Source organism: Poeciliopsis prolifica, unplaced genomic scaffold, assembly GCF_027474105.1.
Source record: "Poeciliopsis prolifica strain line A6 unplaced genomic scaffold, Auburn_PproV2 SCAFFOLD038, whole genome shotgun sequence".
In the NCBI taxonomy this organism is placed as follows: domain Eukaryota; kingdom Metazoa; phylum Chordata; class Actinopteri; order Cyprinodontiformes; family Poeciliidae; genus Poeciliopsis; species Poeciliopsis prolifica.
In genome coordinates, this window is record NW_026562413.1 from 5,804,719 (window position 1) to 5,819,127 (window position 14,409).

Genomic DNA, 14,409 nt, shown 5'->3' on the forward strand with positions numbered 1-14,409 from the left:
ATTAAATTTAGGATTTCATAACTGCGGCGCAGAATGCATAATTTATACAGGCCGGTGGGTTTGTCAGAGTTGAGCCTATTTTTGGCCAACATTCGAGCCGCCGCTCGCACACACACACGCGCACGCACACACACATACACACACACACGCGGAGACAGCTGTGCAGGTTCCATCATCTTTAATAAAAGGCACATGTACAGCCAAAGTGAGATGAGTGAGTCCACCGGCATAGAGACGAAGCATCAAAAACACAGAAATACAGGAAGCAGAGGTCGGGAGGAGAGAGATCTGCCTGCTTTTACAGTAGAATCTACATGAGTAACATCATCTCGCTTCGTTCAGGTCTGTCTAACATCAAGATGAGTCTGTAGTCAGGTCAAACGCCTCTGGAACCATCCCACCGCACCCATACGCACTGCTTCATCCAAACTCTTCTTCTGTGGTTCAGTTACTTTGTGGTAAAAACCATATTAAATTTAGGAGGACACAAAAAAAAAAAAAAAAAAACACAAATCACAAAAAAGCTAGATTAACATAATTAGATAAAAATTTGTTATCCAAGGAGCGATTAAACTAGCTTTGATTTCCTCAAAGGTGTTAAAAACAAAAATCAAAAACAGCTTTTAAAAAAGTAATTGCTAAGAAAGCATTTTTTTAAAAAAAAGAAGAAAAAAAAAAAAGTAAAATGCTTCATGTAAAACAGCTGAAATAAATATAAACACACAGCCTGTTCAGTTACCAGAAAGCAAGTGACACAGTGAAGCCCCTGAATGTTTTGGTTGTGGTCCAGCCTGGCTGGTTCCATCCTGCACAACGTCACAGCTGTGATCTGTTGACACACACGCACACATTCACACACACACCCACGCACACACACCCACACACACACCCACACCCACACACACCCACACCCACACACACACACACTCACAAACTCAACATTCAATCAAGAAGAAAAAAATAATAATCACAGATACTTAAATATTCAGGGCTAAGAGAACAGAAGAGGCTGTTAGTGTAACCACTGCAGGAGGAATAAGGAGGAACTAAAACGCTGCGCTGCCGTCTCTCCCCTTGAAGGGTGGAAGGAAGGGGTGGCGACGGTGCAGCGCTGCAGTCGCTTAGCAGATGCCAAAACGACAGGGAAGGTGTTGAAAGGGAGAAAAAATAAAAAATAAAAAACCTGGTGTGCAGAGGAAGGCGGGGAGATAAAACACACATCTGCCCCCTTCGACCCTCATTCACACCTCCAAATAACAGCTGAGCAGAGTCAGTCACTCTATTTTCACATCATCGCCCGTCTTTGGGTCGTGTCCACGTGCCAGCAGACATCCGAACGCACGCTGTGGATCGTCGCTTCATCTTGGTTGGTTGGTTTTTTTTCCTTCTTTTCTTTTTGTTCGCAAACATTCAACAAGGCGCGCACACACACACGCGCGCTCCTTCGTCTGCGGGCGTCCGAAGCGAATCGTCTGTCACGTACCACAGGTACCACACGCCCACCGCCGCCGCTTCCATCCTCCAATTCCCCAGGTTTCATCCCTCCAGTCTCGTCTTCACAGCAACTCACAGCTTTCTGGAGGAAACCAGCTCACTATTGTGTAAAAACAGCGTTATTATGCGTGTTGTGATTAGCGTGTGTGTGTGTGTGTGCGTGTGTTAAGAGGTATCAATGGTTCAGTGGCGTCTCTCTTTAATTATCACGTCTTCTCTTTGACGCTGGCCTTCAATCAATGCACTCCTTCATCCGTTCCATCACTCCTCCCCCTCCTCGCCTTCCTCCTCTAGAGGTCTTTATTTTTGGACTTGGAAGATGAACAGGCGCAGGTTGATGTTTTTGGCGGCCAGCAGTTTGTTGCACTCCACCGAGTCGGAGATGGGCAGAGGGACGTATTCGGTCTCGTTGGTGTCGTTGCTGAAGGAGTGGTGGTAGATGACCGGCTTGATCCGCACGTCGTCGTACGGCCCCTTCAGCAGCAGGAAGGAGCACTCCAGGGCAGAGTTCACCTGCGTGCAACAAAAAGCAAAGAGCACTTTGATTTTGGAATCGGCCCCCTTTTACTTTGACACCCTGAGATGAAATCCAGGGCAACCAAATGCCTTCAAGAGTCAAGAAAGTCAACTTGGAAACAGCTGCTGTCGCTCGCTCTCTCTTTCTCTCTCTCTCTCTATATATATAAACATTCGGAAAACACGCAGATGGAAACGTTTCACCTGATTACATTTGCTAATCTGGCAGTGAAATTCAAAGTTTATAGCATTAATTCGTTGACCAAGACATCAAAATGCTCTCCTTGAAATATTTTCTTCTGTTTTTAACATCAGCAAATATTTTAATTGCATTAAAGAATCTGAATGTTGTGTTATTATATAATTATACCATAGTTGCTGCACTACAAGTATATTTTTGATTTACTGTGTTCAGTTGTACTGCAATTAGGGCCGAAACTACCGATTATTTTAGTAATAAAATACCCTGTGATAAAAGCCAACATTATAGTTTTTTATTTTATTTAACCACGTAAGCCTTGGAAATACAGTAAAATATGCAAATAACTTGAGTCTTTTTTTTTTAAAATAAATAAGAAAGTAAACATTTTATTGCCTAAAATGCAACACCATAACATTCCCTTAGACAATATGAACCAGATGGAGCTGAAACTACACTACTTGGGTTTTGGCTAAACATATTTACAGACAAAAGGTATTTTTTTTTTTATCTTAAATGATTATTTTATTTTTTTCTTCATACAGTTTTGGCTTAATTGTGACTCTGAATATGCTGTTTTAATAACCAAATGGCCTTTTTTGAGTCTACAAACTCTTAACAATTAATTAATTCCTAAATTAGCTGACCATTATTTTAATAATCGATTAATCGCAACTAATCTGATTAATCGTTACAGCTCTATTTGCAATAACAATAAATTAGGGATATTGTGCTTTATGTGCAGCTTCAATTGCAGCCAAATGTCACCGAGGTTTTGACTCCAGGGTGACTGAAGTCCAGCTGACCTCTATTTAGAAACTGTTTAGAAACAGCATATTTAAAAAACAAACAAAAAACATGACAAAAATGTGCTGCTGTTTTCATCCATCTTGCCAAGGAAGTCGAGGTCACCTGGTCACGCACTGCCATGGCGGCGCCAACAAGGAACCGGTGCCTGACTGGAGGGAGGTGGATTGGACTGGGTTTTAGTTTATTGCTTTTGAACTGGAGTTGTTCAAGTTAAATATGTAAATAATATTTGTGTTTCCTAGAAATGAAGATGTGTTACATATCTATCTATCTATCTATCTATCTATCTATCTATCTATCTATCTATCTATCTATCTATCTATCTATCTATCTATCTATCTATCTATCTATCTATCTATCTATCTATCTATCTATCTATCTATCTATCTATCTATCTATCTATCTATCTATCTATCTATCTATCTATCTATCTATCTATCTATCTATCTATCTATCTATCTATCTATCTATCTATCTATCTATCTATCTATCTATCTATCTATCCATCCATCCATCCATCCATCCATCCATCCATCCATCCATCCATCCATCCATCCATCCATCCATCCATCCATCCATCCATCCATCCATCCATCCATCCATCCATCCATCCATCCATCCATCCATCAAATCCTCTTCATCCTATTTTTCTTGGCGTGTATTTCTGCCACCTCAGACATTTTAAAGACACAAAGTTAAGACTCTAAAGCCTTATAAACATTAGAAATTGACTAATTTCATGACCATATGTTGCACAATTATCTGCTTACTAATTAGCAAATGAATTTAAGTATAAAACTTATTCTGAGGTGCTTTGTTAACATGAGCAAACTGAAATCTGAGGCTGGCATCTGAACCGATGAGCTGCATTGTTTATTGCTGCTAATCTCATTTAGCTAATATCTGTGGGTTAGGTCAGCTGCTTAATCTGGGGATGTCCAGCTTAATTAAGGAGCCACATGCTGCTGTCATGAGGCTTTCTGGTGAAATCCAAGTTTCAAATATGGAATATGGGGAAAATAACGCAACACTTGATCTAAAGAGCAGATTTCCTCAGAAAGCCAGGGGTAATTCTGAAAACCATCAATGAGTCTTAACTTTTTGAACTTTTTTTCTTTGAACACCAAACCATGAAGCGTTGCTCTCTCTCGGGAAGCGTGGTTATTATTTCCTCCCTCAGGAGTGGAGCCATTTCAAGGCTCGTGGAGAAGCTGAGGCCATTTCTCAGTGCCTTGTGTGTCTAATGAAGGAGAAAGGCGGCTGTGGGGACACACCCACATTAGGCAGCTCTGAGAATGAATCGCTCCGTGGTTCCCTGCCGGAAGAGGCAGCGAGCCGGCACTCGTCTCCAGGTCTCGGGTGGCCGACACGGCAGGGAGTGTGAAACAAGTGAACGCGATCTCCGGGGAGATTCCTCCGCTTCTTAAATTAGATGAATAAACTGACTCACCTCCTCCAAGTTTGTTTCTGTTTTTCAGCATTTTCCCGCTCTTGTTTTTTTTTTTTTCTAAAAGCATGAAGTTCACATTCCAGCTTGTGTAAAACTGGCTACCAACTATTACAATGCATTAAACAACGGTCCATCACACTACTAAAATACTTCATTCATCCCAGAGTGAAATTAATTTAACAAGCAAATAAATGAATAAACTTTGGTTATAGAACGTTAAAATTAGGTTTTTCCTACAGGGCATGATCAGGAAAACAAAGGCAACATAATTGATGAACTTTGGAGCACAGCTGTTGCAGTTCACCAGATGTTGATTTCAACTTCTCATCATTGTGCTCACTGCTCTTCATGCAACTCGGCGCTGAAATCTCTAAACAGCGTGAGCATGGAGAGCAGGGAGCGTCCACACAAATGGCCAAATGCATCACTGGTGTGCAGAGTCTGAATTCATGGCACGTAAAATATAAACAGCTCACATGTTGCGTCCAATCAATCTTACAGAACTGGATATTGCACATATTGATACATATTGTACATCTCCTCCACACTAAAGTTTGCAAAGCTTTCACTACTTTGCCTTTGGATTAAAATAAGGAGGGGAAGAGAGGAATTGAAACTATGAAATTTAATTTATGACAATGCATATGGATTAATATTTCTGTAACTGTGTCAGAATGGCTATTTTTCATCTGGTGATTTGGACAGTGAGCTGGACACAATGGGAAGATAAACAACTTTCAGACTTCTTCAAATACTTATGCAGGCCTGGAAAATACCGAAATCAAACTCTAGACTTTTCCAGACTGCAGAAACGTGGATTTGAGTAAAGTTTGAAGCCCAAGCAAATTGCTAGAGTTGTTTACTGGCTGCTTATTCCCACTTCGGTTGATCTCCAATATCATTTTAAGGACTGTAGTTCGCAGAGGGCAACAGGTTTCAATCTGACAGAAACTCAAAGATTTATACGTCAAAGCATTTGCTCTTTAACCTTTATCTGATTTCTTTTTACCAATGCATCGCAGAAAATGCATTGACAGAGGTTTTCCGTCTCGAAGCATTTATTGAGAGAAAAACTCAAGATTTCTGCAGCAGATTTCCATCATTGACCAGAGCACTCATAGAGGAGTATGTTTCTGTCAGGGTAAAATAATTTGACTAATTGAGATGATCTCTCAAACCTCTGCAGTGAAGTCATGTAGAAGGTGAAAGCAGACATGAAGAGAAGAGGCCGTACCTTGCTCTTGAGGATGAGCTGGAAGGAGAGCGTCCGCTTGCAGGACAGATTGGGATTACGCTCCGAGTCGTTGACTCGGGCCTTCAGCACCCACGTCTGGTTGAGAACAGTGAAACGTGGCGTTTCGTAGTACAGGCGAGTGATGAAGTCGTCTGTGCGATACGGTCTGAACTGCACCTCTGCAACGACGAGGACGAATCAGAACGAGGCGAAGGTACTGGAAGGCGTGAAGCGACCAGTTCCAAAGTCGTGACCGGCATTCTGTACCTGTGAAGCCGATCTTCTCGTAGCACAGCAGGCTGAAGATGCTGTTGTACAGCTGCATGTCTCTGCGGTGGTTCTGGTCCATCTCCCCCAGTATTCCCATCAACTCTGTGCCAGTCTTGGTTGGGTGAGAGCACTCGCTCTCGTGCGCCGGCAGCTCGTGAAACGGGCCTTGCCAGGGGCAACCGATTCTCTTGTACTTGCACTGCGTCACCCTGGAAACATGACATGCAGAAGCAGATAATGTAGGAAAATAAAAAATACAAACAAAACGCAGATGCTGCTTCATCTAAATTAGATCGTTGGCTGTGTGACGACTATGGGTCGCTTGCACTGACTGGAAGTTAATGGTACGAAAGGTACTAATTAACCCAGGAAGTGAACTGCAACAAATGAATGCAGTGCTGGGATAAGAGCACAACCTCCGAGGGAAAAACCCAGAGATTCATATCAATTACGCCATGGATAAAAGGTGAATCTTAATAAATACCTGTTCCCCTCTAAAGCTAAAACGAGGTATTAATCATTTGAAAGGTACTACTTAGTCTCGGCAGTGAGGCAGAGCTAATTTAAGTTACCATTGTATAATTCTTGGCTTTCACGGAAAACTTTTGTCTTACACAATCCAACCGGAGCCAGGAGAAAAATATGTGCAATCTGTGGTTATAATTACAGCAACTTAAATATGGAGCCGAGGGTCCAAAAAAAAAAACCTGACGGCCGTATTTCTGACAATAACATCCTGAACGCTGCGTTCTGGCAGGAGGCTAGCCACATTTTCTGTCTGACCCGACTGAAAACCACCTGGAGTCTGCCGCGGCTGCTGTCATAACGATGCCCACAGACGCAGCAGCTCGTCACGGCAGGGTCATCTTTCGCCATGGAAACAACCTCGCAGGATTTCAGGCGAGCCTGAGAATCACCTGTGACTAATGCGTGCTCTGTAATCACTTCAGCGGTTCATCTCCTTGGAGTCTCCGCCATCTCTTTCCATCTTAACTCAGGGAGGCTGCGATTCGCTGGCTGTCAGCACAAATACACAATCGTCCTTTGCAGTGAGAAATGGTCACTTATGCTTTTGTATCTTTGAAAGAACTGACTTTTTCTTTGTATGAGTCTGTCTAAACTGGTTATGTGTGTTGTCTTATTATCACATATAATGCAGCGAACAATAAGAACTTCATTTTTACAAAGTTGCAGCACAAATTCAGACATTTTTATTGCCACTTTTATCGCAGAGAACAGTGATTTAACAGTAAGAGAAATGAATATTGACTCATTATAAAAAAGTGAATTATATAACAGGCCAAAAGGAATTTTTGAGGGAAACAGACAGTCAGCATTGGATGCCATGAAACACAATTTGTCTCCTTACAATTTACTTCCATGTTCCTTTTTTTGTAATTAATGTTCACATCAGACAAGCAGCATTCAGTTTCTATACTCCACTAATCTGGAACAAACTTCCAGAAAACAGCAAAACAGCCGAAACACTGAGTTTCTTTAAATCAAAGCTAAACCTCCACATGTTTAGAGTTGCATTTGATTCACAATAGCTGGATATTGATGAAAATATTTGAAGATTTTGATAAAATGCTGCTTTTGTTGCTTGTTTCATAATTAATTACTGAATTTTTTTTATGATGCAAATTGTTTGCTGCTGAAATGTGCTACACAAATAAACTTGAAATTGCAATAAAATCACCAAAATTTTTCATTTAAAAATGTCTTGTATTGGGGGAGAAAACCAACCTAACCCTGTCCAAAACTTTATTGTCCATGTTGCTAAATCATAAATGAAATGGTAAAAATTTGCAAACCAAGTCCAGACTTGATTATAAGAATGAAGCAATCTCTTAAATAGAACCTGTCTGACAGTATGAAGTAGGCCAAAGTAACAGAGAAAAGCAACATATCAGACTCTTATCTAAAGAAACTGCAGAACAAGATCTTAAAGACATTAAGTTATTCACCTCCTGGTATAAAAAATGTTAAAAGTTAGTTTTAAAGCTTAAGAATTCCTGCAAACCACGAAAGCACAAATGCAGAGAATAAAAAACTATCCCAAGAAAATCAGCTAGAGGTGTTTTCACACCAGAATAATTGGGCAATGAAGGGGGAGAGACCAAGAGGTGCTGCTGTGGTTCCAGAGACACCAAATGAGACATTTTTAGATCCCATAAAAGCCCATAAATCACATGCAGAAGATGAATCACTTCCTCTGTTTGATTTGCTTGTGCCCATGTTTACAGGTTCGATAAGAGTTTGTATCTTTGGACCACAACAGAGTTCCAATGAGCTTTTGCATATGCACGACAAAACGGTTTACGTTGGACCAAAAACTGAACTAAGGCACTCAGCCGAGACTCGTGACTCAATGTAAGAAACAAACTGGGGAAAAATGAGCCTGTGAGAGAGTTTCACAGGCTCTCTCACAGAATAAGAAAAACCCAGCTCTGCTTCTTTTTTTCATTTTGTTATCAGCCGGAAAAAAATCTACTTATCAAACTTCCACTTGACAGCAGACATATTTATCATGAAAGATAACGACACAGCCTCAACTTCTCTTGAGCAAATAAAAGTTAAAACAAAGCGTTAATGACCATATTAATAAAGTGAAACTGTTAATATTTCTCAACATCCTGTTATTCAGCACATTAATACTGGCAGTCCTATTATCCTCTGGAAGATTCAGGGCATTTAACGTTTCTGGCTGCTCATAAATTAGAATAATTTGTAGAGAAAACTAATTGTGGCAAAAGTTATTAATTTTTCCCATGTGTTATTTTTAATGACGAATTGAACGAAGCTGTGAACCTGTCTTGGCACTCCTCCTTCTGGTGTCTCTCCAGGCTGGAGCGGGGGAACTGCTTTAGGCAAAAGGTACATTCTGTCGGCAGCTCGCTGACAGCCTTCTCCACTGCGAGGTTCCTACAGCACAGGTTCTTGCTTATCTCACACCTACATGGACACAGAAAAACAATGATTCATACGTCAGCGCAGAGGCATAAATAATATTTGTGGAATCGGCAATATGGTAATACAAGTTTGTGGACACTGCAGAGGCGGTAGCTCACTGGGGATCGGAAAAGATCTGCTAAGGCAGATTCTTACTTCGAGACGTAGAGCACAGAATACAGTAAAGTTATCTTCACTTCTGTGCACACGGTAAGTCAGAAATGTCTACGGAAAATATGCTGGTGATGATCAAGAAAATGGTTTCTTGGCTATTGATAAGCTTCAGATCTTTTTCCTCAAATTTTCCCCAAAAATAAAATATTTTTGTCTTTAGTAAGTTTGGCAAAATGATCCAGATGTTTATTAACACTTGCATATAAACTGGATCTTAAAGCTGCATATGCAATTTAATAAAGTTTGTCAAATTTCTGTCTTTTTTTTTTTTTTTTTTTAAACACTGGAGCGCAGAGGCTCTGAGTTAATTCACACTTTCAATTTATACCAATTCTTACAACCTTGTCCCAACCTAAAAGCCACGTAATCAACTGTTGCTTATTACTGCTTCCTCTTGGTACTGAAGTGTTTTGGCGCATTAAGGAGAAAAATAATCTTAAAAATGCACAAATGTTATCATTTTTAATCGCATGTCATCTTCTGAAAACCATGCATTACTAAATATGGCTCCAATCCTAATGTGGGGCAGCTGACTCATAAAATTATAAACAGGATTAAACTACAAATCCCCAATAACGAACACCTGCTGGTAGATATCATGTGAAAGAATCATATGAAAGAATCGTATAACTACTTTTTCCTTTTACAGCAGATGATGGGCTAATTAAGAAAATATCTGTTAAAATCGTTGGCTGTTAAAGCAGGTACACAACATCCAAAGAAAAGGTATGCGATGATATCAGGATAAAATTTCCTGCTTCTTCTTGGACTCGAAAACATCAGGTACAACAAAAACAACAAAACCTCTGAAGGCTGAAAATGGCAAAAAGGTCAGATGACAAACTAAATCAGTCACAGAAAAACAAAATGCAAGGAGGGGCTTTTCAGTAAGATGTGAAAACTATGTGGCAACATAAAGCAGATCTATACATGCTGTATGAACAGATCACTACGTTTCCTGCACATGTTTATTTATGTGAGCTTTCTACTAAAAGTACTCGTTTAGTAAAAAGTACCCCAAGAAAGAGTCAGCTGGTATTTTAGTTAGATTGGCCTGATTGTTTTATGACTAGAATCAAATGAAAATCTACGGACTTTGAAGCGTTGATGTTTTTTCTCCTGGTATTTTTGTGAAACCTGGTGTGTCCACAGTGAAGCGGGTTTACCTGCAGTTGGGACACGTGGCCTGTTCCTCCTTGAGACGAGAATCGGCCAAGAGGTGAATGAAACAGCCAGCACACATCAGGTGTCCATTGGTACACTGACAAAAAGACAGGACGGGTTAATAAAGATTAAAAGACACTGCATGGTACACAGAGTGGATGCCAAAAAGTAAAAAATAAACATCTAAAACTCAGGCGGGACATTTTTTGCAATAGTTAAAGTAGTTTGTTATGGTCTGGTTTAATTTTAAATGATCTATTTTTTATTATATTTATACTATGTTTAGATATTTAAGAAATGAGGAAACAGAAATGTATATAAATTATTAGGTTTTTGTTGTTCCCATTTTTTGGCACTTTGAGTTTTTAAAATGTACATTAGAAAAAAAATTATAATTATAGAAGTATGATCTTTGTAAATAAACAACACATATTTAGATATGAAATTACATTTCATGTTTGGGTAAGAGGACACAAACCTATTTTATACAGGCTATTATTTTGGATCTTTCAACATTTTGCTGGACTATCTTTTCAAAAACTCTCAGATCAAAAGCTATAAGCATTTATATTTTGATTGTATGCTAGTTTAAAACAATAAGCAACAACTACAACTACTTGTGTATAATTTTTATCAAGAAAAAGTGCAGAAACGTTTTAAAATTGCTAATAAAGAGAGCGCAAGAATCATTACTGCCCATAAGAAACCCTACTAGATACAAGGATAAAAACACATCTTAATCCAGGTTATTTTGGGGTATTTAAAACTTTATTGGAATCTGCACTAATGACAATGCATACTTTTAGAAAGTTGCAGTTTAAGACTACAATTTAAAAGACATAAAACAAAGGGGAAGATAAGGTAAGATGGACATTTTTGTGGGATGATTTAACAAAAAAATAAGAAATCATGTATTTAATATAAAATGTGGATGTTTTGCAGTGTTAATGACTCGTGTGCAAATTAAACACAAGGATGGCTGTTCTACGCTGTGATTTTGCGGTTGTAAGGTTGACTAAAATCAGGAGTGTCTGAAATTTGGTCTCAACAAAGGTTGGAGGTTATTAATGGGCTAGAAGGGATATAGAAAGTTAATAAGGCCAAGATGTAATAAGTAGGATGGGGTTGTTGTACTTCCTGAGGATGAACAGAGAAAAATTCATCCTAGATTATAAACTGGAGTTGACCACTGGTGTGTCTGTCCTCCACATGGCTGAAATGTGCTGCCTGGACACTTTTTCAGACTGTTGTTAGATCAGGTATCGGTAAAAATAACAGAAATAAGCCCACACATTCAACAGGTTGACTGTTGGGTTTGGGACACAGAGGGGAGTTTCTATTGTGGGTTTTCCAGCAAATCTATTTTTATGCTTGACAGCGAGTCAATTAAGAAGTATTAGGGCTTTGGTTGTGATTGGCACCACCTTTACCTGATACACAGACGCCTTGGGCAAGTCTAGGCACACGGTGCAGCACAGCACTGAGTACAGTCTCTCCTCCAGCTTCCCTGACTCTCCTTCGGGTATTTTCAACCTCTTTTTGGGTGGCTCGTCCGGGTCAGACTCGGGCCCCTCTCGCCGTATACCGACATCCTCCTGCATGGCCACCACCGCGGCGACAGCCTCCACCGCTGCCCCCACGGCCCCGACCCCCAGGCCGGCCGAGGAGGAGCTAGGAGCGACCGCAACGCCCACGTCTCTTTCTTCCAGCGAAGACATTGGCGATGGCTGTCTGGAAAAATGCCTGTTATGTACCTGCCCGAACCAGGCTGAGCCGAAAGAAATATTAGGACGTTAGCTCGGGGTTAGCTAACAACCTGTCGAGCTAACGTGAGCTAGGCTAACGCGTCAGAAGCGAGCTCACTGTGAACACAGCCCTGCACACAGGAAGGTTGATTTTAACAAGCCAATTCTTAAGAAAGAAAGCGAACATGAGCCAAATTTTATAGTAGCTACTAAGGAAATCAAATTTTGACTAGTTTAGATGACTTACAGCGAGGCTAGCAGTCCTTTTTCCTGAGCCCAGGCAGAACAAAAACAACTCGGCCTCACTCAGCTGTCCGTTACTCGCAACGACAGCAGGTAACGACGTGCCCTGCCAGCGGCCCTGTTCGGCTGCTCTCCCCCGCGTCCCTGCCTGCTGCTCCGGTACCGGCTGGCTCTCGACTTGTCTGTCTGTCCACTGGACCACGACCACGCACAGAACCTGTCGGAGACTACAGCTGGAGAGAGAGTTCTGTTGGGACTTGTCTCTCTGGCTACACAGCCATCTTTGTTTTGTTTTGTTTTTGTGTTTTTCCCCCTCCTGTCCGTTCCCTGACTTGACCGTGTTCTACTTTTTTCTATTTTCGGGAAGGTTCTAAATTGTAACACTGGGCTCCATGCCGAAAAATTTAAAAGTAAATGTACAGCGCCTGCATATGCAGGGGCCTCTACGCTACAGTCGTAAATTGGCTGACAGAGGAATGTTTTGTTGTGGCAGATGACTTGGGGTATTTAAAGAGCTTGAGACACGCATGCGCACTGAGCATCTTTTGCCTGAGCTGAGAAGGTAACCGAAACGTGAAATGCGACAATGCGAACTTTGTCGCATTTCAGGTTGTGGTGAAATACTTCATGGTTATTTTTTTGGATATTTTGACTGTCTTAGAACACAATAATGTTTTCTCACTTACCTTGTCTCAAAACTGTATTAATAAAAATTTCATTAAGTTTTTTTTTTGTGAAAATCTCAAATCACACTACCTGGTTTATTTAAATAATCAATAAATTTTTCAATCATAAACCCTAATCTCAACAAACTAAGTTTAAAATCTCTACTCTTATACAAATGCACAGAGCTTAGGCTAAGATTTTGTGGTGAAATTTGTCAGAAGATGGGCTACTAATGAAAAGTAGCAGTCCTTTACAAACACAGCCTAAAATCATGTTTTTAAGTAAAGCAAATAATATTCTCATATTTTTGATAGATACACACTAAGTTTGGGTGCAACTGCTGAAACGCCTGCCACGACGGCTTTGTCGTGGCAGATGACTTGGGTTATTAGGTGAGCAGTTAAAAGTTCACCAAAAACCAGATAAGTAGCACACTTAGATTTGTCCACCAGAGGATGAAGTATTTCACAGTAAATCCAATTTGTCTGGTTAGTTTTACTCTTGTGCAAACTCCTATGGTTTTTTTTTCTTCTTTTGTTTTTAACGCCTCCTTTGCTTTGACTACAGGGAAATACAACTTTTACATTAAGCAAAAAACTATATTATGCATTTAGCACAAATGATATCTTGTTCTTATTTAATAACAACCTTAACAACAACAATGTAACTGATGCTAACAGTAAAATGCTGTTCCAAAAAATAAATTTAATGCACGCAGAGCAAAAGCAATGGTCATTTATTGCAGTTCTTGACAAGTCTGTAAGTTACTACTGCTTTCTTGTAAAACAAACACAAGAACAATTTGAATATACATTTACTAGCGACTACAAGTCAAGGGTTGGAAGTTTGTGCAATTAGCTTTGCAACGGTATTTTACAATAAAAGTAGCTATTGGTTGCCCGAAAAATACTGCTTTTACATAAAATGAATAATGCTATAACTATATTTCTTTAAGTACAAATCAAGTGGTCAAACATTCACATTCTGACATAACATTTTCAAGGCAGTTCTGTTGGTTTTTAAATTATTTTGGGATTTAAAAGAAAAAGTATTTTACTTACAGCTGTGAATTGGCTGACAGAGGGCTGTTTGGTTGTGCTAGATGACTTGGGGCATTGAGCATCATCTGGTATGCAGTCAAAAGGTGATCAAAACCTGATATGCCACAAAACTCGGATTGTCCCCAAGTGGATAAAATACCTCTCAGTGATGGAATTTGACATTTCACTCTTCCTCTGAAGCGCTGGTCAAACTTTGATGTCATTGCTACTCTATCATGTCATGCAGTGAAGTTTCTGTAATATGTCGTTTGCTTCAAACAAATAAGGATTTTAAAACAACATGTCTTGGACTTATTTATGCTATTAAACACCTCATAAAAATACTTAGCTTGCAAGAAAAAATAAAATACACAACAGCCATTCATTTCAACACATTCAATTTAAAATCGGTATTATTTTGCTTCAAAGTTAGTTATTGTTTATATGCATTC

The 14,409-nt window shown here is 39.9% G+C and overlaps 1 protein-coding gene across 3 annotated transcripts; it reads right to left on the bottom strand.

Moving 5' to 3' along the window:
* Positions 1 to 161: 161 nt before the first annotated feature.
* zftraf1 (zinc finger TRAF-type containing 1) lies at positions 162 to 12,838 on the bottom strand. Of its 3 annotated transcripts, none has more exons than XM_055053787.1 (7): positions 12,256 to 12,837; positions 11,694 to 11,990; positions 10,266 to 10,360; positions 8,785 to 8,928; positions 5,971 to 6,182; positions 5,704 to 5,882; positions 162 to 2,007 (listed from the first exon to the last, which is right to left on the bottom strand). In XM_055053787.1, exons 2-7 carry the CDS (start codon positions 11,979 to 11,981, stop codon positions 1,795 to 1,797), a joined length of 1,131 nt encoding a protein of 376 aa, XP_054909762.1. In that variant the 5' UTR covers positions 11,982 to 11,990; positions 12,256 to 12,837; the 3' UTR covers positions 162 to 1,794. The 3 variants fall into 3 exon arrangements, with proteins under 3 accessions (XP_054909762.1, XP_054909760.1, XP_054909759.1); XM_055053785.1 differs by having other exon boundaries at positions 11,694 to 11,994; XM_055053784.1 differs by having other exon boundaries at positions 11,694 to 12,838.
* Positions 12,839 to 14,409: the final 1,571 nt, after the last annotated feature.